Here is a 17,086-nt window from a genome sequence, read left to right as displayed (position 1 = left end):
GACCCTTAGCCCCTGGCAACTACTAACCTACTTTCTGTCTCTTGGATTTACCTATTCTGGGCATTTCATATACACAGAATCATACAATATATGATTTGTGTGTGTGTGTGTTGGGGGCTGGATTCTTTCACTTAGCATAATAATTTCAAGGTTCATCCATGTTGTAGCATGTATCAGTACTTCATTCCTTGTTATGGCTGAATAATATTTCATTGTATGGTTAAACCACATTTTGTGTCGCCATTATCAGTTGATGGACATTTGGGTTGTTTCCATTTTTGGCTATTATGAATAGAGCTGTTATGAACAAACATTCACGCACAAGTTTTTGTGTGGACATATTTTCAACTCTCTTTGTTATATACTTAGGAAGTTCTATGGATCTTACCTACTAAACAGCTTTTAGAAATGTCTATTTCTCTCTCCATCTCTAAGCTACCAACATCTCCCATGTGAACTAAAGCAAGTGCCTCCTCTTCTTTTCTGCAAGCCTCTTCTCCACTAGCCTAGTAATCCTTTAAAAACAGGAATCTGATCATGTTATCCCCCCTACTTAAAACGCTTCACCACATCCCTGAGGCCCACAGGGGCCTACCTTAGTCCAATCCAGGGCTCTTTCCTCCCTCATTCTCCACGTTCTCTCACTCCATGGCCTTGCACAGCAGTTTCCTCGCCTGGAAAGCTTTTCTCCTTTCTTTGCCTGGTTTCCTCACACTCATCCCTTAGAGCTCAGCACACGCATCTCACTCAGGAAAGCCTTTCCTCCCTGCCTAGTCTGGGCTCTCCTGAGCCCAGCACCCCTCCCTCAGCGCGCCTGTCACAGCTCACTTCTCCATCTGTTTCTCTGGTTATCGATTACTGACTGTCTCCCGCTCAAGAGTGTGTCTGCTTTTGCTCACCACTGTATTCTCAGTGCTAGCACAGTTTCTGGCACATAGAGCCTCTCAATAAATATTTGTAGATGAACACCTGAACACATGATTGAAGGCAGTGGACAGGTCAGCCTTACAGGGATATCACATGAGCCCTCAGTAAATAAGCACTTGAGGGTTATTAGATAGCAGAATGTGTGATTACCCTGATCAAAAACTTGACATTTTTCATACTGTTTTGTACAATATACTTATGAGGACAGGTATTTTTCTGCATTGATATTATTGAAATCAAAGTACAAAATCATATTAAATATAGAGCTTATGCCTGTAGCCATAGAGGCTGTGTCTTTCTAGTATTAAACCCAACTCTGGGGCTTCCCTGGTGGTGCAGTGGTTGAGAGTCCGCCTGCCAATGCAGGGGGCACGGGTTCGAGCCCTGGTCTGGGAAGATCCCACATGCCGCGGAGCAACTGGGCCCGTGAACCACAACTACTGAGCCTGCGCGTCTGGAGCCTGTGCTCGGCAACAAGAGAGGCCACGATAGTGAGAGGCCCACGCACCGCGATGAAGAGTGGCCCCCGCTCGCCGCAACTAGAGAAAGCCCTCGCACAGAAACGAAGACCCAACACAGCCATAAATAAATAAATAAATAAATAAATTTAAAATTACCTTTCTCTTCTTTAAAAAAAAAAACAAAACCCAACTCTGGTGATTTCATGTCAGTAAAATAATGTCATTGGTCACATTAAATTAATATTCATTTGTAGCCTTGCCTTGTTTAGTTTGAAGGTCTGATTTGGGTTTAGGGTTGCATTAAGTACTTAGGTATGAGGATTTATGCCTAGATTTATGTTGAAACATATTTAAGTAACAATACAATAAAATAATTTAAATTAACACTGGGTATCCATGAGAATTTTTTTCTTTTAGAAACAAAGTCGACTACCTTACTCATGTTGAGTAACACTGATGTAGGATGGGGATCATGTTGACCTCTTAGATCCTCTCCCACTATAATATTTTGATTCCAGTCTTATGTTATGTACGAAGAAACTGAGATTCAAGCTATACAGAAGGCATTCAGGAGGAGGTCAAAAGGAGAAAGCAAGGCATCCTTCTACCAGACACTAGACCAGACTAGGTATTTTCACCTGACAAACCTTTCCTAAGTAATAATATTCTTAAAAGCATATAAAATAGAATGAATTATTTACCAGCATCTCAAAAATCTCTGAGGAAGAACTGAAAAACAAAATGTTTTCCAACATTAAATGAAGCAAAGCACCAGAGAGCCTTTGCTAGGCCACCTTTGGTTAAATACAAAAACTCAAATGACTTACGCATAACACTTATGAAGGCCAAATTAATCAAGCAAATCTCCTGGATCTTACATATTGAATGACTATCATCAACTTTAAAGTTAGCTTTTAATATATGACACTTTCCAGGGCTTAGGTAATTGTGGTCCTTTAGCTGTTTCAACCTGAATACACCTGCTGGTCGCTTAACAGGTAAAGAAAGCACAAAGTCCCAAACCTGCTGACTCCTTTTCCTGCCTCTTGTTCCTCTTCATCAATCATGTTCATTTCCCTGCATTAAGACCAGTCTCAAACCTATTTCCTTCGGAGGGCTTTTTAAATCCCCACACCCCATGTTTACTTCTGCACTTTGCATAGTCCACATTAAATTATCTTACATGTGCCCAAGGATGTCATAATTACCTTCTTTTTTTTTTTTTTTTAAGATTTATTGATTGACTGATTGATTGCTATGTTGGGTCTTCGTTTCTGTGCTAGGGCTTTCTCTAGTTGCGGCAAGTGAGGGCCGCTCTTCATCGCGGTGCGCGGGCCTCTCACTATCGTGGCCTCTCTTGTTGCAGAGCACAGGCTCCAGACGCACAGGCTCAGTAGTTGTGGCTCACGGGCCTAGTTGCTCCGCGGCATGTGGGATGTTCCCAGACCAGGGCTCAAACCCGTGTCCCCTGCATTACCAGGCAGATTCTCAACCGCTGTGCCACCAGGAAAGCCCCCATAATTACCTTCTTGCTTCTTGCATTTAATCCCAACAAGACAACAAGTTTGTTGAGATAGGGAACAAGACTTCTTTTTGTACTCCAGAAGGCCTGGAACTAGGAACTCAAAAAGTGCTCACCAATGGCAAAACCAGAGTATTATCCTGTGGGCCTGTTCCATAATTCCTCAGCTTTTGTCTTCACATTTAGTGCATACAGAGACACGGTAAAGCAATGGAAAACCAATCGTTTTTCATCAAGTTAACTACTTTTGAAATGTTCAGGAAAAAAGACATTTAAATTCCAATTCTTTGCTTTTGAATGTCCCAGGAATTGGTTTTTAATACAATCCTTAATATTAAAAATATTTTAGAAAACAAAAGTTGAAAAGGCTCGGCAGTGTGTTAGCAACCCACATGATAACAACAAATTTATTTTAGTAGCAGAAATTGAAATACGACACCTGGAGCAGCATTTAAACCTGGATGTGTATAAACATCTATATCTTTGTGTCTGAACAAAATCAACTTCAAGCTCATATAAAAATATTCTATCTGGAAAACCTGCACACAACCTAGTTAATGCATATTTTTTTGAACTGAGCATGTAATAAGGACAACTTATCATTTTCACATACAAATAAACACACTTCATCTTTTACTACCAAGGTCTGAAGAAACCACAACATTTGAAAAAGAATAAACACATAATTTCTGCTTAACTTGTGCTGTTAAGAGGTTGGGTATATAATCCTAATATGCTGTTTCCATACAGTCTTCAAGTTCAAATCACAAATCTTTTCCCAATGTAAAGGAAGCAAAACCATTTATAGAGTATTTGTTTAAAAGGTGAACAACAGTTCTTCATTTAGGTACAAGGCAAGCATTTTAGACTGATTTCAATCAGAAATTCTTTGTTTAGCAAATATAATTCCTATGGTTGGTGGTTATACTAGTAATCTAAAAATAAAACAAGTTAATTCTGGTTTCATTGAATAAATCACCACAAGTACAATTTGCCTCCACAATAAAGGAGCCTCAAATTTTAAAATACTTTCTTTTTCCCAAGGGGGAAAAAATGTAAGTTTCTTAAACAATATATCTATAAATAAGAAGATTAAATAACATGCAGTCTTCAACATGATATAGGCAATAGCTCTGCTACTATAAAAATGCAAACCAAAAGCCAAGAATCTTAAATACCCACATCCTGGGACACTGCAGTTTATTGATCTACAGTCAGATCTTTTGGCCAGGTGTTGAAGCAGAAATATAAAATAATGTTACTGCATTCCTCACTGGCAAAGAGAATGCCAAATTAGCTCCAAAAGTCCTTTCTGACGAAAATAATGAATTCCTCCCCTTTCTCTCCAACAAGGAACCTTTTCTAAGGGTGGAAAAAAAAAATCTGCACCATAAATAAATAAATAATGCAAAACAGATACCTCCGGCCTCTCTGATGCTGCACAGCTTGACAAGCCGTTTGCATGAAAATAATTCCCTTCAATTCAGGAAACTCAAGGATCTCGAGGTAATCTTGAACGACTTTCCAGTCTGGGATCATGTAATGAGTCACGTCACTAGACAAGAGTTTCCCATCTGAAGCATAATTCAAAACAGAAGAGATTAGGCAACGTTTGCAAACTTAGTTTAATATGATTTCAATGTCACGGTGCCCCAGTGTGCAGGACAACTTCCAATCTTAACTACACTGTGAAGTTTTTAAAAGACAAGACAAATCTACTTTGGTAGAGGCCCAACGTTCAGGTAAATTCAGCACCTTCATTTTTCTGAAGCTGTGGTAATAAAAGCTCAACGTGGTTTATGGTGTTGCCAGTAGTGTAGAAGATGACAGATTTTTAAAAAACCACAAAAACAAGCAAATCTTCAGCACAACTTAACTATATATTGTTAACCCATTGACCTACACTCACATTCCAATAGGGCTCCCCAAATACACATGTTAACCACTTGGTTAAGCCCAGCCGTTTCAAGTCAGTTGTGTCTCAAGCTTGTGAACGTGTTCAAAAGTCTCCAAGGGCCAAAAAGACTGAATTGACTAAAAAGATGCGCAGTGCAAGCAGGGGCGGTGGTGGCATTTCCACCTAGCCCGCGTCTCGGAGCTGTTTAGTCAAGCTGTAATTGAAATGTTCACCTTAACCGTAAGCTGAGGATCCCAAATATTCGCTGAAAAGGACCACCACGCTCCTCTCCCACCATAGGGAAGAGAACCAGTAACCTCCATCGTTAAGTCGGCCACCCCAGCAGCCTAGAAATCAAGTGGAGGAAGGTGTAGTGGGCAGCCGACCCAAATCCAATTTCCCCATGACCTTCCTGTACAATGAGGGCCCAGATGATCCACAAATCCTACAGTCAAGAGGGCTCTCCACTGGATAAATGTCTGAGGCCTCGGGGCTGGCAGGGAGCAAAGCAAAGAAATGTACAACGAGCGTCAGCTCCGTGCGCCCGGCTCGCACTGCAGGGCCCACAGCTCGGGTCCTCCGGATTTCACCGCGGCGAGCCTGGGGGCAGGACGCTCCAGCGCCCACAGGCCCCTCGGAAAGCCCCAAACCCCGGCCTCTGCGCTGCGGGGGCGCCTGCCTCTCGGCCCTTCCGTTTTCCCGGGCAGAGCAGTCGGGAGTCGGTGTAGAGCGACAGCGGAGCCGTGGCCCAGCTCTCTGCGGCTCGGAAGCCGCCGCCCCCTCGCGCCCGACCTGCAGCCGGGCCGGAGATGATGTCTGGAGGCCGGCGGAGGCCCGGGGGCCTCGGACTCGGCGCCACCACGGCCTCGCGCTCCGCCTCTGGGACGCGCCCTTCCGCCTCACGGCCGACGCTCTACCCCGGCGCCCCGCGCCGCCGCTCTACCCCGGCCCCGCCGCCCTGACGCCTGCCCGGTCTCGGCCCCCCGCCGATCCCGCCCGGGCCGCCCCGCTCCCGCCGGTCCTCGTCTGCCCACCCTCCCCAGCCTCCACCCCGTGCCCTCACCGTTGCGGCAGACGGCGGGCTGCGGGCAGAGCGGGCTGTTGCAGGGCACGCTGGGCCGCAGGTAATGCTCCCGCACGATCCGCAGCGTCCGGCCCTGGAAGGTCCTCAGGAGCAGCACCTTCTCCCGCTTCTGCAGCATGCTGGCGGCGCTCCCCGGTCAGAGCTCCGGGCCCCGCGAGGCCGCCCGGAGCAAACGGCTGGGAAGCGGCGGGCTCAGCGCGGCGCGGGCGGAGGCGAGGCCGAGGCTTCGGGCCCGCCCCCTCGGCCTGGTCTCCGCGGAGCTCCCGGCCGGTGGGACCTCCTGGCGGCGGCTTGAGCGCTCCGGGCTCCGCACCGAAACCGCTGTAACGGCCCGCGTCCCGGGGTTGAGAGCAGCAGGAGGCCCGCGGTGTGGGCGCTGTAGCCGGTCCCACAGTCTCCCCCCCAACCCCGCCTCAGTTTCTCCCCTCCCTACAATTGCCTGGAGGTGGAATTGCCTCGGAGGGGTGGAAACCACGCAGAAGACTTAAGGGAGACAACCATAATAACAGGTCTTCCTCCGCTTACCGACGGGGTTACGTCCTGATAAACCCATCTAAGTTGAAAATTTATTTAACGCAGCTAACCTACCCTACATCACAGCTTAACCCAGCCTACCTTAAACCTGCTCAGAACACTTACATTGGTCTACAATTGGGCAGAATCATCTAACACAAATCCTATTTTATGACAGTGTTGAGTATCTCGTAATTTTTTGAACACTGTACTGAAAGTGAAAAACAGAATGGTTGCAAGTGTATCGGTTGTTTACCCTGTGCTGTCTGGGAGCTGGGACTTGCTCCCCTGCTCAGCATCACGGGAGAGTAACGCTAGACCGGAAAAGATAAAAATTCCAGGTGGGTATCACTTTCACACCATGGCAAAGTCCAAAAATTGTAAGTGGAACCATGGGAAGTCGGAACCGTCTGTACATGGAAACTAGTTTAAAGTCTTGCGAAGATTTGGTGCAACTCTAAAGGATTATTGTACTTTGTTTCTACCCCCAGGTCCATATGGGAATGAGGCTGCCTTATTAATATGGATAATTATTAGTGTTTCGTATTAATATAGACAGTTATTAGTATGTTCTGTTTGTTGCTCTTGCTATCACTGAAAGAGCTAAAAGAGCCAGCAAACAAGCCAGCACCCCTGCCAGCCCAACATTTTTTCCCCTCTAAAAAGCCGTATTTATTTTTAATTTCTTGTATTTTTAATCCATATAAAAATTCAAACAGTGCAGATAAAATGGAAACTAATCTCTTCCTTTGAGGTAAACATTATCTATTCAACCTCAACATGATGGCATTTACAGCCTCTGGCAAAGGAATTTTCCTTTCAATTTGATAGAGACTAACACACAGTCTCTTCTGAGATCATACTCTTGGCTGGATGGAAGCCACCGTTCCTCCAAGCTCTCAACAAAGACTTTTGAGCTGCACCAGGAGCTTTACAAAGAAGTGTCACATTTAATTTCCACAACAAGTCAATGGAGTCAGGCACTATTATCCCCGTTTTACAGACGATGAAACAGGATTACAGAGGTTAAGTGTCCAAGATTACACAGTTATTAAATGATGGAATCAATATTCAAGCCAGAATCTGGCTGAATCCAAAACAGTCTCTTCACTAATTACCATGCTATTCACAGATGAATAAAATATAGCTCTTGTATCTAAGGAGTTTATAGTCTACTTGTTGAGCAATAGTTAAGGAAGCTCAACCAGCTGGCTGGGAACATTGGCGCTTCCTGTTATGCTAAAGTGAGCAGAACTAGAGTATCCTGTTTGATCACTTTCTCTAGGGGAACATATTAAAAAGTCATGTTCCCTCACTCATTGCATTTTTTAAAGTATAAATTTATTTATTTTTGGCTGCGTTGGGTCTTCGTTGCTGCGTGTGGGCTTTCTCTGATTGCGGCGAGCGGGGGCTACTCTTTGTTGCAGTGCACGGGCTTCTCATTGCGGTGGCTTCTCGTTGCGGAGCTTGGGCTCTAGGTGCATGGGCTTCAGTAATTGCAGCACACGGGCTCAGTAGTTGTGGCTCGCGGGCTCTAGAGTGCAGGCTCAGTAGTTGTGGAGCACGGACTTAGTTGCTCCGTGGCATGTGGTATCTTCCTGGTCCAGGGATCGAACCCGCGTCCCCTGCATTGGCAGGCAGATTCTTAACCACTGGGCCACCAGGGAACTCCCCTCACTGCATTTTAATGTCAAATTATCTGCAGTGTGGGACGATATGAGTGAGATCTGAGACAGAATTGCACAAGTTAGGTGAACATTACAGGGCTGGTCCACAGACCAGAGCGCTAGGAGGGCCCATAAGGCAACCAACAGTGCAGGAGGTCAGTTCTAGAGATCCCAGAGGACAGACAGCAACAGGATTTGACCCCTACATAAAAATGCTTCTAACAGCTGCCCATGATTCCCTCCAAAGCTCTCCCATTTTCATTTTTCTTTTACTTCTGATTACATGTCCTCAACATCTCTCTTTAGCATTTCGTAAATTTAAACTTTCTCTAAATTGGGACTAATAACCTTTTAAGGTAGAGAGTATGTCTGGGGCTCTGTTGGAAGTTGATGTTATCAGTATTTAAAATAATCCAAGGCCCATCAAGCACTTCTTTTGCTTGCATGGCAGCAATAATGTACAAATTATGTTCTCAAAAGCATGCTCCCTTTGTTCTTGGGGCTTATGATCTAAAATGGCCAAGAATGCCTTTTTGTTGATTTGTTTGTAGATACAAATATGTTTCTCTATCAGTCAGAATAAACTAGGTTATGCTGCAGTAATATACAACTTCAAAAATACCAGTGACTTAAAACAAGATGGTGCGTGGGTACCTGTAGGATCCATTCTGTATTCTTTCTCCAGGGCCCAGGCTGATGGAGCCAGTCCTCACTGGAACACTCTTTGCTGCTCATTGGCAGAGGGAAGGGAGCCCTCGAGACAGCCTATGCTGGCAATTAAAAGCTCAGTCCAGAAGTGATACATGTTGCTTCTGCCTATTGGCCAGAACTAGTCATATGACTAGTCACTGGTGACTCCTTGTCTGTCCTTAACTCAGACCCCTTAGCCCTAAGTCAGTTGGCTCTACCATCACCTCAGCGCTTGTACCTATGAATACTCCAGCTCGGCCCACTCTGGTCTCACCTCTTTTTACAGTGCTGGTCTACATGTGATTTCTTGTGGCAGAGACTGGCTCTCTGTTAACCAAATCCATGTCCTTTTTTCCTCTGGGCACAGGTGAAGCACATTTCCCAGCCTCCCTTGCACATAGATAGGTGTGGCCACAGAATGGAATGGCACCCTTTCCAGGCCTGACCCTTAAAAACCTCCCATGGATATTGCTCTTTCCTGTTCCTGAATGGATGCCAAAGCCCAGGGGCTCTTGGAAGCCTGCATGTTAGACAGCACACACACCAACCCCTCGCACCAACTGTGCAGTTCTTCAGGGAACTGTTCATAGTTCCCTGAAGAACTGTGCAGAGCACAGCCCTGCCTTGCCTACCCAGGAGCATCCACAGGGGTCGCTTGCAGGGGAGAAATAAACTTCTCTTACAGCAGCTGGTGTTGCCCTAACGAATACACGCCCACTTTACAAAGGAGATTAAGGAACTTGCCGAAGACTTGCCTGTTTGTTTAAAAACTCCTCACTGGATATTAAAAGTCCTGATGAAACTGCTTCAGGATTCTCCAGCAGTTCTAAATTTCAGTGCCACACTGGGAAGGATGCTTGGTGGCCTGCTTCCTTTGCAGTTTTCCCTTTCCTTGTCAATCCGAGCGCAGATAGACAACCTGGTGCCCAGATAGCATAATGCTGTGGCAGCTTGTAGTGCTCTCTTGCTGGTGGAGATCTCTGACTGTGGTCTGGTTTACCTGGTGCCTGACTGCAGTCTCCTTCAGGCTGAACACCAGCGTGTTTCTGCTGCAGGAGTTTGTAGTGTTTGCCTGCCTTTTTTGCAGAGGCGCCCTGGGAGTGCAGACATCAGCAACCACTGGATTATAATCAAAAGGACTCATCCAGGTGTTAGCCCAGAGAGGGTGGGGCACCTTTACAAAGAGCTAAGAGGGCAGGGAGGTTAAGTATATAAAAGGAATTCTGGACGGTGAGCTCCAAGGGCTAGAGGGGATTACTGAAGCAGGCTTTGAAATATTCTGTCTTTATTTATTAACCTGCTTGTTGCAACACATTCCAACAATTCTGAAGGACGCCAAATAAAAACGAAGTTCTGCTTGCACGCAAAGTCTACTTCTCCCAAGTAATTTACCATTGTTGATATCTGATATGCATCCTAGAAGTCTTTAAATAGAACGCAAAGTTTGCAAGTTTTTGAAGAGGTTGTCAATCTATGCAGCATCAACTACTTACCGCTAATGTTTCTCAAGCTTTTACTAGGTGCCAGGCCCTGCTCTAAGCACTTTTCCTGTGTTTTCTCATTTAATCCTCAAAACAATGCCTTGACTGTAATACTGTTACCAATTTCATTTTGCAGGCAAGGAGACCAAAGTACAGGAGGATTGAATAATTGCCCCAGGCCACACACTCAAGCAAGACTTGGAACCCAAGCAGTTTGGTTACAGAGTCCAGGCAGTAATGACCCAGCCATGCCACCTTTCTGCTGGTAAACGGCCAGGTACAGAATGGGGTACATTCTGTGTAGTAGACCATTGGATAAACCCAGTTATTTTAGTTTAGGGAATTGGAAACAATGGGTTTCAAATATTGACCCTACTACTTTCCTAACTTCCCTGGGCCTCAGTGATTTCAATTATAAAATACAGCTAGCAAAACAGATGTTGCTGAGTATCAGTATTAATGAGTCAATGATTCTAAAGGGTCATGTAAATGTCTAACATTATCCCATTTATCTGAAGAATCAGCTTACTTTCATTTGTGCTCCATCTCAGTGGAAGAGTCATTGGAGGACAAACTGCTGCTGAGATTGCTCTGCTACTTGTGTTAGGGATAATTTAATTTCCTATGTGTTAAAGGCTGTTAATCCTTGATTTTCACTTTTCCCAGCAGATACAATGGCTCCCTTTTGGCTTTCTAAACACCCTGTGAATCCCCATAATCCACTTTGTCATTTAGAGAATGACTACTCTAAAATGTTCTGCTTAACTCTTTCTAATTTTTTAAAAGAGAAAATTATTTTATGCTTACCAATTGTATCTCAGCAAGATTTTTACTGTACTGTTAACGTACCGATAATTTTGCCCTTCTACCACAAAGGGGCGCTGTTTCATTGATTTTTGTTTTGGGGGAGGGTGCTTCAGCTAAAGTACCTTCTGCGCTGGTATCTGAGCTGTTCAAATTTGGCCTTTCATATGTTGCCATTAAAATGCAACCAATTATTTGAGACAAAAAACAAACCAGCAAATAACCTTAGCATTAAACAATACCTTCATCCAAGGAGCTCAAAGATCCAGATGCTCCAAAATTAATTAGAAACTAAGCTTCAATGATTAATACAGAAAAGAAAAAGAAAATCCTTTAAGTCTTGAAGCAGACTGAAAGAAAATTCAGTTATGTGGATAGCCATTTATAATTAAAATATAGGAACGTTACTATTTGTCATTTTAGTTTTTTTGTATTGGTGTTATTTGATGAAATTGTTTTCATTCATCTTGTAGGATTATTATTACCAGTGAAATACCAGTCATGGTGTAGAGTTATTTCATTGGATGAATGTATTACAAGGAGTTTTCCTGTTTATTTTACTATTTTGTTACTGCATATGTTTGAATTTGGGAAAGTGAATTCCATTTTATATCTTACAACGATAAACTTTGAATTCTAAAACCTAATAATTACGGTAGAAATGTTGTGAAGAAAATGGAAAAGAGAATAAGGAGTACTTATTAATAATCCTAACCTCTAGGAAATCCTCCAGGTTTTGGATAAATATAAACAAAGTATTAGATTTTAAACTTTAAATTTAATTATTTAATAATCAAAAGGCATGTTAAACTACACATTTGTTATCTTGTTCTAAAGGAAGAAGAATGAGGGCCAAAAGTTAAAATTACATTATACTTTCTTTACATTTTAGGCCAGAGCAAGGCCTATATCTGTTTGTATTAGGTTTCTTTTGCTGCATAACCAATTACCATAAACTTAGCAGCTTCAAACACTCATTCATTACCTCAGTTTCTGGAGTCAGAAGCTTGGGCATGGCCGAATTAGGCTCTTGGCTCAGGGTCTCACAAGACTGAAATCAATGTGTCAGCTGGGCTGATTCCCTTCTAAAGCTTGGGGTATTCTTTCAAGCTCACGTAGTTGTTGGCAGAATTCAGTTCCTTGAAGCTGTAGGACCCTGGCCCCTCTTCTCTTGCTGGATATTAGGCAGGGCTCTAAAGATGGGCTGGATGTTAGGAGGCCACCCACAGTTCCTTGCCATGTGGCCCCTCCATAGGCCCTTTCACACTTCAAAATCTCTTCCACCCGGAGAACCCAGTTCCTTTAAGGGCCACTGAGGATAATCTATTTTAAGGTCAACTGATTTGGGAATTTAATTGCATTTGCAGAATCCCTTCACAGCAGCACCTAGATCAGTGTTTAACTGAGTAACCTGGGGAAGGTGTGTGTACACTGGGGCACAGGAATCCTGAGACCATCTTAGAATCCTGCCTACCTGTATTAGTCTGTTCAGGCTGCTATAACAAAATAGTACAGACTGGGTAGTCTATAAAAAACAGAAATTTATTTCTCACAGTTCTGGAGTCTGGAAGTTGGAGATCACGGTGGCAACATAGTTGGGTGAGGGTCCTCTTCTGGGTTTCAGATTTCTTATTGAATCCTCATATGACAGAAGGGGCTAGGGGTCTCTCTGGAGCCTCTTTTATAAGGCACTAATTCCATTCATGAGGGTTCCACCTCATGACTTAAGCAACTCCTAAAGGCCCCACCTACTAATACTATCACCTTTGGGGGTTAGGATTGCAACATATGAATTTTGGGGGGACACAAACATTCAGACCATAGCACTACCATAATAACGCTTTATAACAAACATTTGAACTCAATTTGTATTTAAAACGATGGTATTTATTAAGTATCTGAGAGCAGCATAAATGACTTTTTTTTTTAAAAAAAGAGAGAATCAAGCCAATAATCCAGAGGCTATATGAAAGTAAATGAATGATAGATAATGCTGCCTTGGTTAGTTCAAGCTAAGGAGGAGAAAACTCCACCAATACAAACCCACGTTCTATTAATCTTTAAGTAGCACTGATTTACGCTGGGCCCAGAATTCCCTGAGGAATCATTGCATAGAGTCCAGCCCCTTTTGCTAACACAGGATCAACTTGGAGCGGGCAGCGTGTCTAGGGGATCTGGTGGGTAAGAACCATCTCCTTTTGTTGTTGTTGTTGTTTTTAAATTTTTTATTTATTTATTTATTTTTGGCTGTGTTGGGTCTTCGTTTCTGTGCGTGGGCTTTCTCTAGTTGCAGCGAGCGGGGGCCACTCTTCATCGCGGTGCGCAGGCCTCTCACTGTTGCGGCCTCTCTTGTTGCGGAGCACAGGCTCCAGACGCGCAGGCTCAGTAGTTGTGGCTCACGGGCCTAGTTGCTCCACGGCATGTGGGATGTTCCCAGACCAGGGCTCGAACCCGTGTCCCCTGCATTGGCAGGCAGATTCTCAACCACTGCACCACCAGGGAAGCCCTCTCCTTTTGTTTTACCCCTTAGTTGCTACAGAGGAGTGATGCTGTATCCCCCAGATTAAGATCCTCTCTTAAAATCCCGGTGTGACAGGTGATAGGTCGCCTTGGCATTTTTGAATATTTGAATTTTAAATTTAAAATGTCATCATCATCAGAGGCGTCATTCATTGTGTCGCTGACTGCCGTCATCAAACCCAGGAAAGTGGGAGGCTGCCAGTATTTGCTGCCCATCTTCCGTATAGAATTGTGATAGGGTCAGAGGCATGATTAAGGAAACTTCTCTGATTGCAGTGTTTGGGTGGGGGAAAGCAGGAGGGTTTTCTTCTAATTTTTTTCTATTAAATCTGACAATTTAAGAGATATCATTAAAAAATATTCTTCTACCCAGGAGAGAAAAGGCTTGGCTCGTCAATATCTTTCATGGAAACCATAAGGCTCATGTTATATTCACCATATTAGCCTTCAAGGCCTTGTCTTTTCTGACTTGGAGCACTGAAGGCATTTTGATCCCCTTCCAGTTCTACAAACAACGTTCTTTAATCAGCTTGAGGCATCACTGTTGATCAGGAAAAAGCACTTCCTCACTCCCCAATGCAAACAGCACCTGCCAATCCCCCATCCAGAAGCAAGAGAGAAGGGCTGTTCTTTGAGCCCGCAGAGCACTGTTATTTCAAATGTACATTAAACCAAAGAAAATAACCTGAAACCTACAGCCTCATTAATAGATGCAGAGCATAGTGGCATTTAGAGATTAAAAAAGCAAGTCCACGGACCCACATATCCGCACAACATATTTGTTTATTTATGGCAAGTGTGATATGCCTGATATTGATAGCATGGTGTTTCATTTCCACTGGCATTAAGTTCATCATCTTAGTGAAAATGTAAAAAGGATAAATAACTAAACGGGAAGTAAAAAGTGCATTGTTAATTGTATTGTTGATTAATACTGAGCAGGCTGTAATAAACCACACATTTTTCTTTCAAACTACTTGTTTTAAGCTTTCTCCAATTTTAGAAGGGTAAGATATATAATATATATATATATGAATATAAAAACATATAAATGTATATATATTTTAAATAATATATGTACATATGATATATAATATATACATCACATATATATTATATATGTAAAATCAGTTATGATTAGCTGTGTTGTGCTGCAGCAATAAACAACCGTCAAATCTCAGTGATTTAAAACAACAAAGGTTATTTCTTTGTTGTTGTTTTCTTTAAATATATTTTTCTTACCCATATTTGCTTATTTATTTATTTATTATTATTTTTTAATTTTATGGCTGTGTTGGGTCTTCATTTCTGTGCGAGGGCTTTCTCTAGTTGCGGCAAGTGGGGCCACTCTTCATCGCGGCGCGCGGGCCTCTCACCATCGTGGCCTCTCTTGTTGCGGAGCACAGGCTCCAGACGCGCAGGCTCAGTAATTGTGGCTCACGGGCCTAGTTGCTCCGCGGCATGTGGGATCTTCCCAGACCAGGGCTCGAACCCGTGTCCCCTGCATTGGCAGGCAGATTCTCAACCACTGCGCCACCAGGGAAGCCCACAAAGGTTATTTCTTGCTCACACTATATGTCCCTCCACTCTGGGGTGTCAAATGTTTGTTTGTTTGTTTGTTTTGGCCACACCATGCGGCTTGTGGGATCTTAGTTCCCTGACCAGGGATGGAACCCACGTCCTCGGCAGTGAAAGCATGGAGTCCTAACCACTGGGCCTCCAGGGAAGTCCCTGTCCCTCCACTCTGTGTCATCCTTACCAACAGACCTAGGCTGATGGAGGCTTGCTTTAGTGCTTCTGCAATTGCTCTGCAGGGGAAGAAGAACGAGTCAAATTGTGGACACACTCTTAAAGATTCCAGTTGGAAATGACACTAGTGACTTCTGCTCACATATCACTAGCCAAAGCAAGTCACTTGGTCACACCCAATTCCAAGGGCAGAAGATAGCCAGAAATATTTGGTGAACAGTACTAATATCTCTCTCTTTCTCTCTCACACACACTCTCTCTCTCTCTCTCTCTCTATATATATATATATTTAATGTGTAGTTTGAAAAGGGGGGGAATAAGTTCAGTTGTAGCCAAGTGAAGAGAGTCAGCTTTGATTTATCATTGTAATATTGTTACTAAGTTTAGAATCATTGAAAACAATGACATAGGCTATGTTCATAGAATATACTGCAGTCATTTTGAAGCATAAGGCAGATCTTTATGTACAGACATGCAAATATCTCCCAGAAATATTGAATTTTAAAAAGAGCAAATAGCAGAATACCATGCTATCATTTATTTTAAAAAAAGACACATAATTATATTTATGTGCATATGCCTCTGCGTGTGTGTGTCTGTGTGTGAGTGTGTGTGTGTGTCTGTGTGTCTGTGTGTGTGTGTGTGACATGTATAGTAAAAGGCCTAGAAGGGTTATTACCAAACAGTTACTACTCATGGGGAACACAGAGGGCTTTGTGTGGCATGTAAGAGACTATCACCCTTTTTACTTTACATAATCCTGTATTGTTTGAATTAATTACATCCATTTATTCATATATTGTTGTATTATGTTCCTAGGGCTGCCTCAACAAATTACCACAAAATTGGCAAAACAGAAATTTACTCTTTCACAGCTCTTGAGACCAGAAGTCTGAAATCTGGCAGGACCGTGCTTCCTCACAAGGCTCTAGGGGAGAATCTGTTCTTTTCTTCTTCCAGATGTTGGTGGCTGTTGCCATTCCTTGACTTGTGGCCACATCACTCCAGTCTCTGCCTCCATGGTCACATTGCTTTCTCCTCTTCTTTTTTATTTATTTATTTTATTTATTTTATTTTATTTATTTTTTATTTTTTTATTTTTTTTATTTTTTTTTGGCTGCGTTGGGTCTTTGTTGCTGCACACAGGCTTTCTCTAGTTGCGGTGAGCGGGGCCTACTCTTCGTTGTGGTGCGTGGGCTTCTCATTGCGGTGGCTTCTCTTGTTGCAGAGCACAGGCTCCAGGCGCGCGGGCTTCAGTAGTTGTGGCACACGGGCTCAGTAGTTGTGGCTCGCAGGCTCTAGAGCGCAGGCTCCGTAGTTGTGGCGCACGGGCTTAGTTGCTCTGCGGCATGTGGGATCCTCCCAGACCAGGGCTCGAACCCGTGTCTCCTGCACTGGCAGGCGGATTCTTAACCACTGAGCCACTGGGGAAGCCCCGCTTTCTCCTCTTCTGTGTGTCTCCTCTGTCTGTCTCTTCTAAGCATATTTGTCATTGGACTTAGGAGCTACCTGGATAATCTATCATGGAGGGATAACTAGATTTGGAGCTGGAAACTAGGGCAACGGTGGTGCCATGGGCTAAATTCTCATCTCAAGATCCTTAAGACTCCTTTTCCAAGTAAGGCCATGTTCACAGGTTCCAGAGATTAGGACGTGGACATAATTTTTTAGGGGGAAGTGGAGTGGAGGGCATCATTCAACCCACTACCCTTACGTAATGTGAAAAAAATTAGAAAGGAAAAGATTGAAAAACAGGAAATCACTATTAACA

At 43.6% G+C, this 17,086-nt stretch overlaps 1 protein-coding gene across 4 annotated transcripts in view; it reads right to left on the bottom strand.

Moving 5' to 3' along the window:
• DIS3L (DIS3 like exosome 3'-5' exoribonuclease) overlaps positions 1-6,019 on the bottom strand; it is a 35,147-nt gene extending 29,128 nt beyond the window's left edge. For 2 of the 4 annotated variants that reach the window (XM_082383278.1, XM_082383279.1), the window contains exons 1-2: positions 5,871-6,019; positions 4,331-4,484 (exon numbers count right to left, since the gene is read on the bottom strand). In XM_082383278.1, coding sequence (XP_082239404.1) covers positions 4,331-4,484; positions 5,871-6,009 — 293 coding nt within the window. In that variant the 5' untranslated portion in view covers positions 6,010-6,019. Of the gene's footprint in view, positions 1-4,330; positions 4,485-5,040; positions 5,250-5,599; positions 5,623-5,870 lie in introns of those variants that run through there. The other 2 variants (XM_082383281.1, XM_082383280.1) reach the window with 2 other exon arrangements.
• Positions 6,020-17,086: the final 11,067 nt, after the last annotated feature.

Source organism: Balaenoptera borealis (genome assembly GCF_965194805.1).
Source record: "Balaenoptera borealis genome assembly, chromosome: 3".
Taxonomy (NCBI): domain Eukaryota; kingdom Metazoa; phylum Chordata; class Mammalia; order Artiodactyla; family Balaenopteridae; genus Balaenoptera; species Balaenoptera borealis.
The sequence above is the reverse complement of the archived record's forward strand: the minus strand, read 5'-3'. Positions and strand labels throughout refer to the sequence as shown.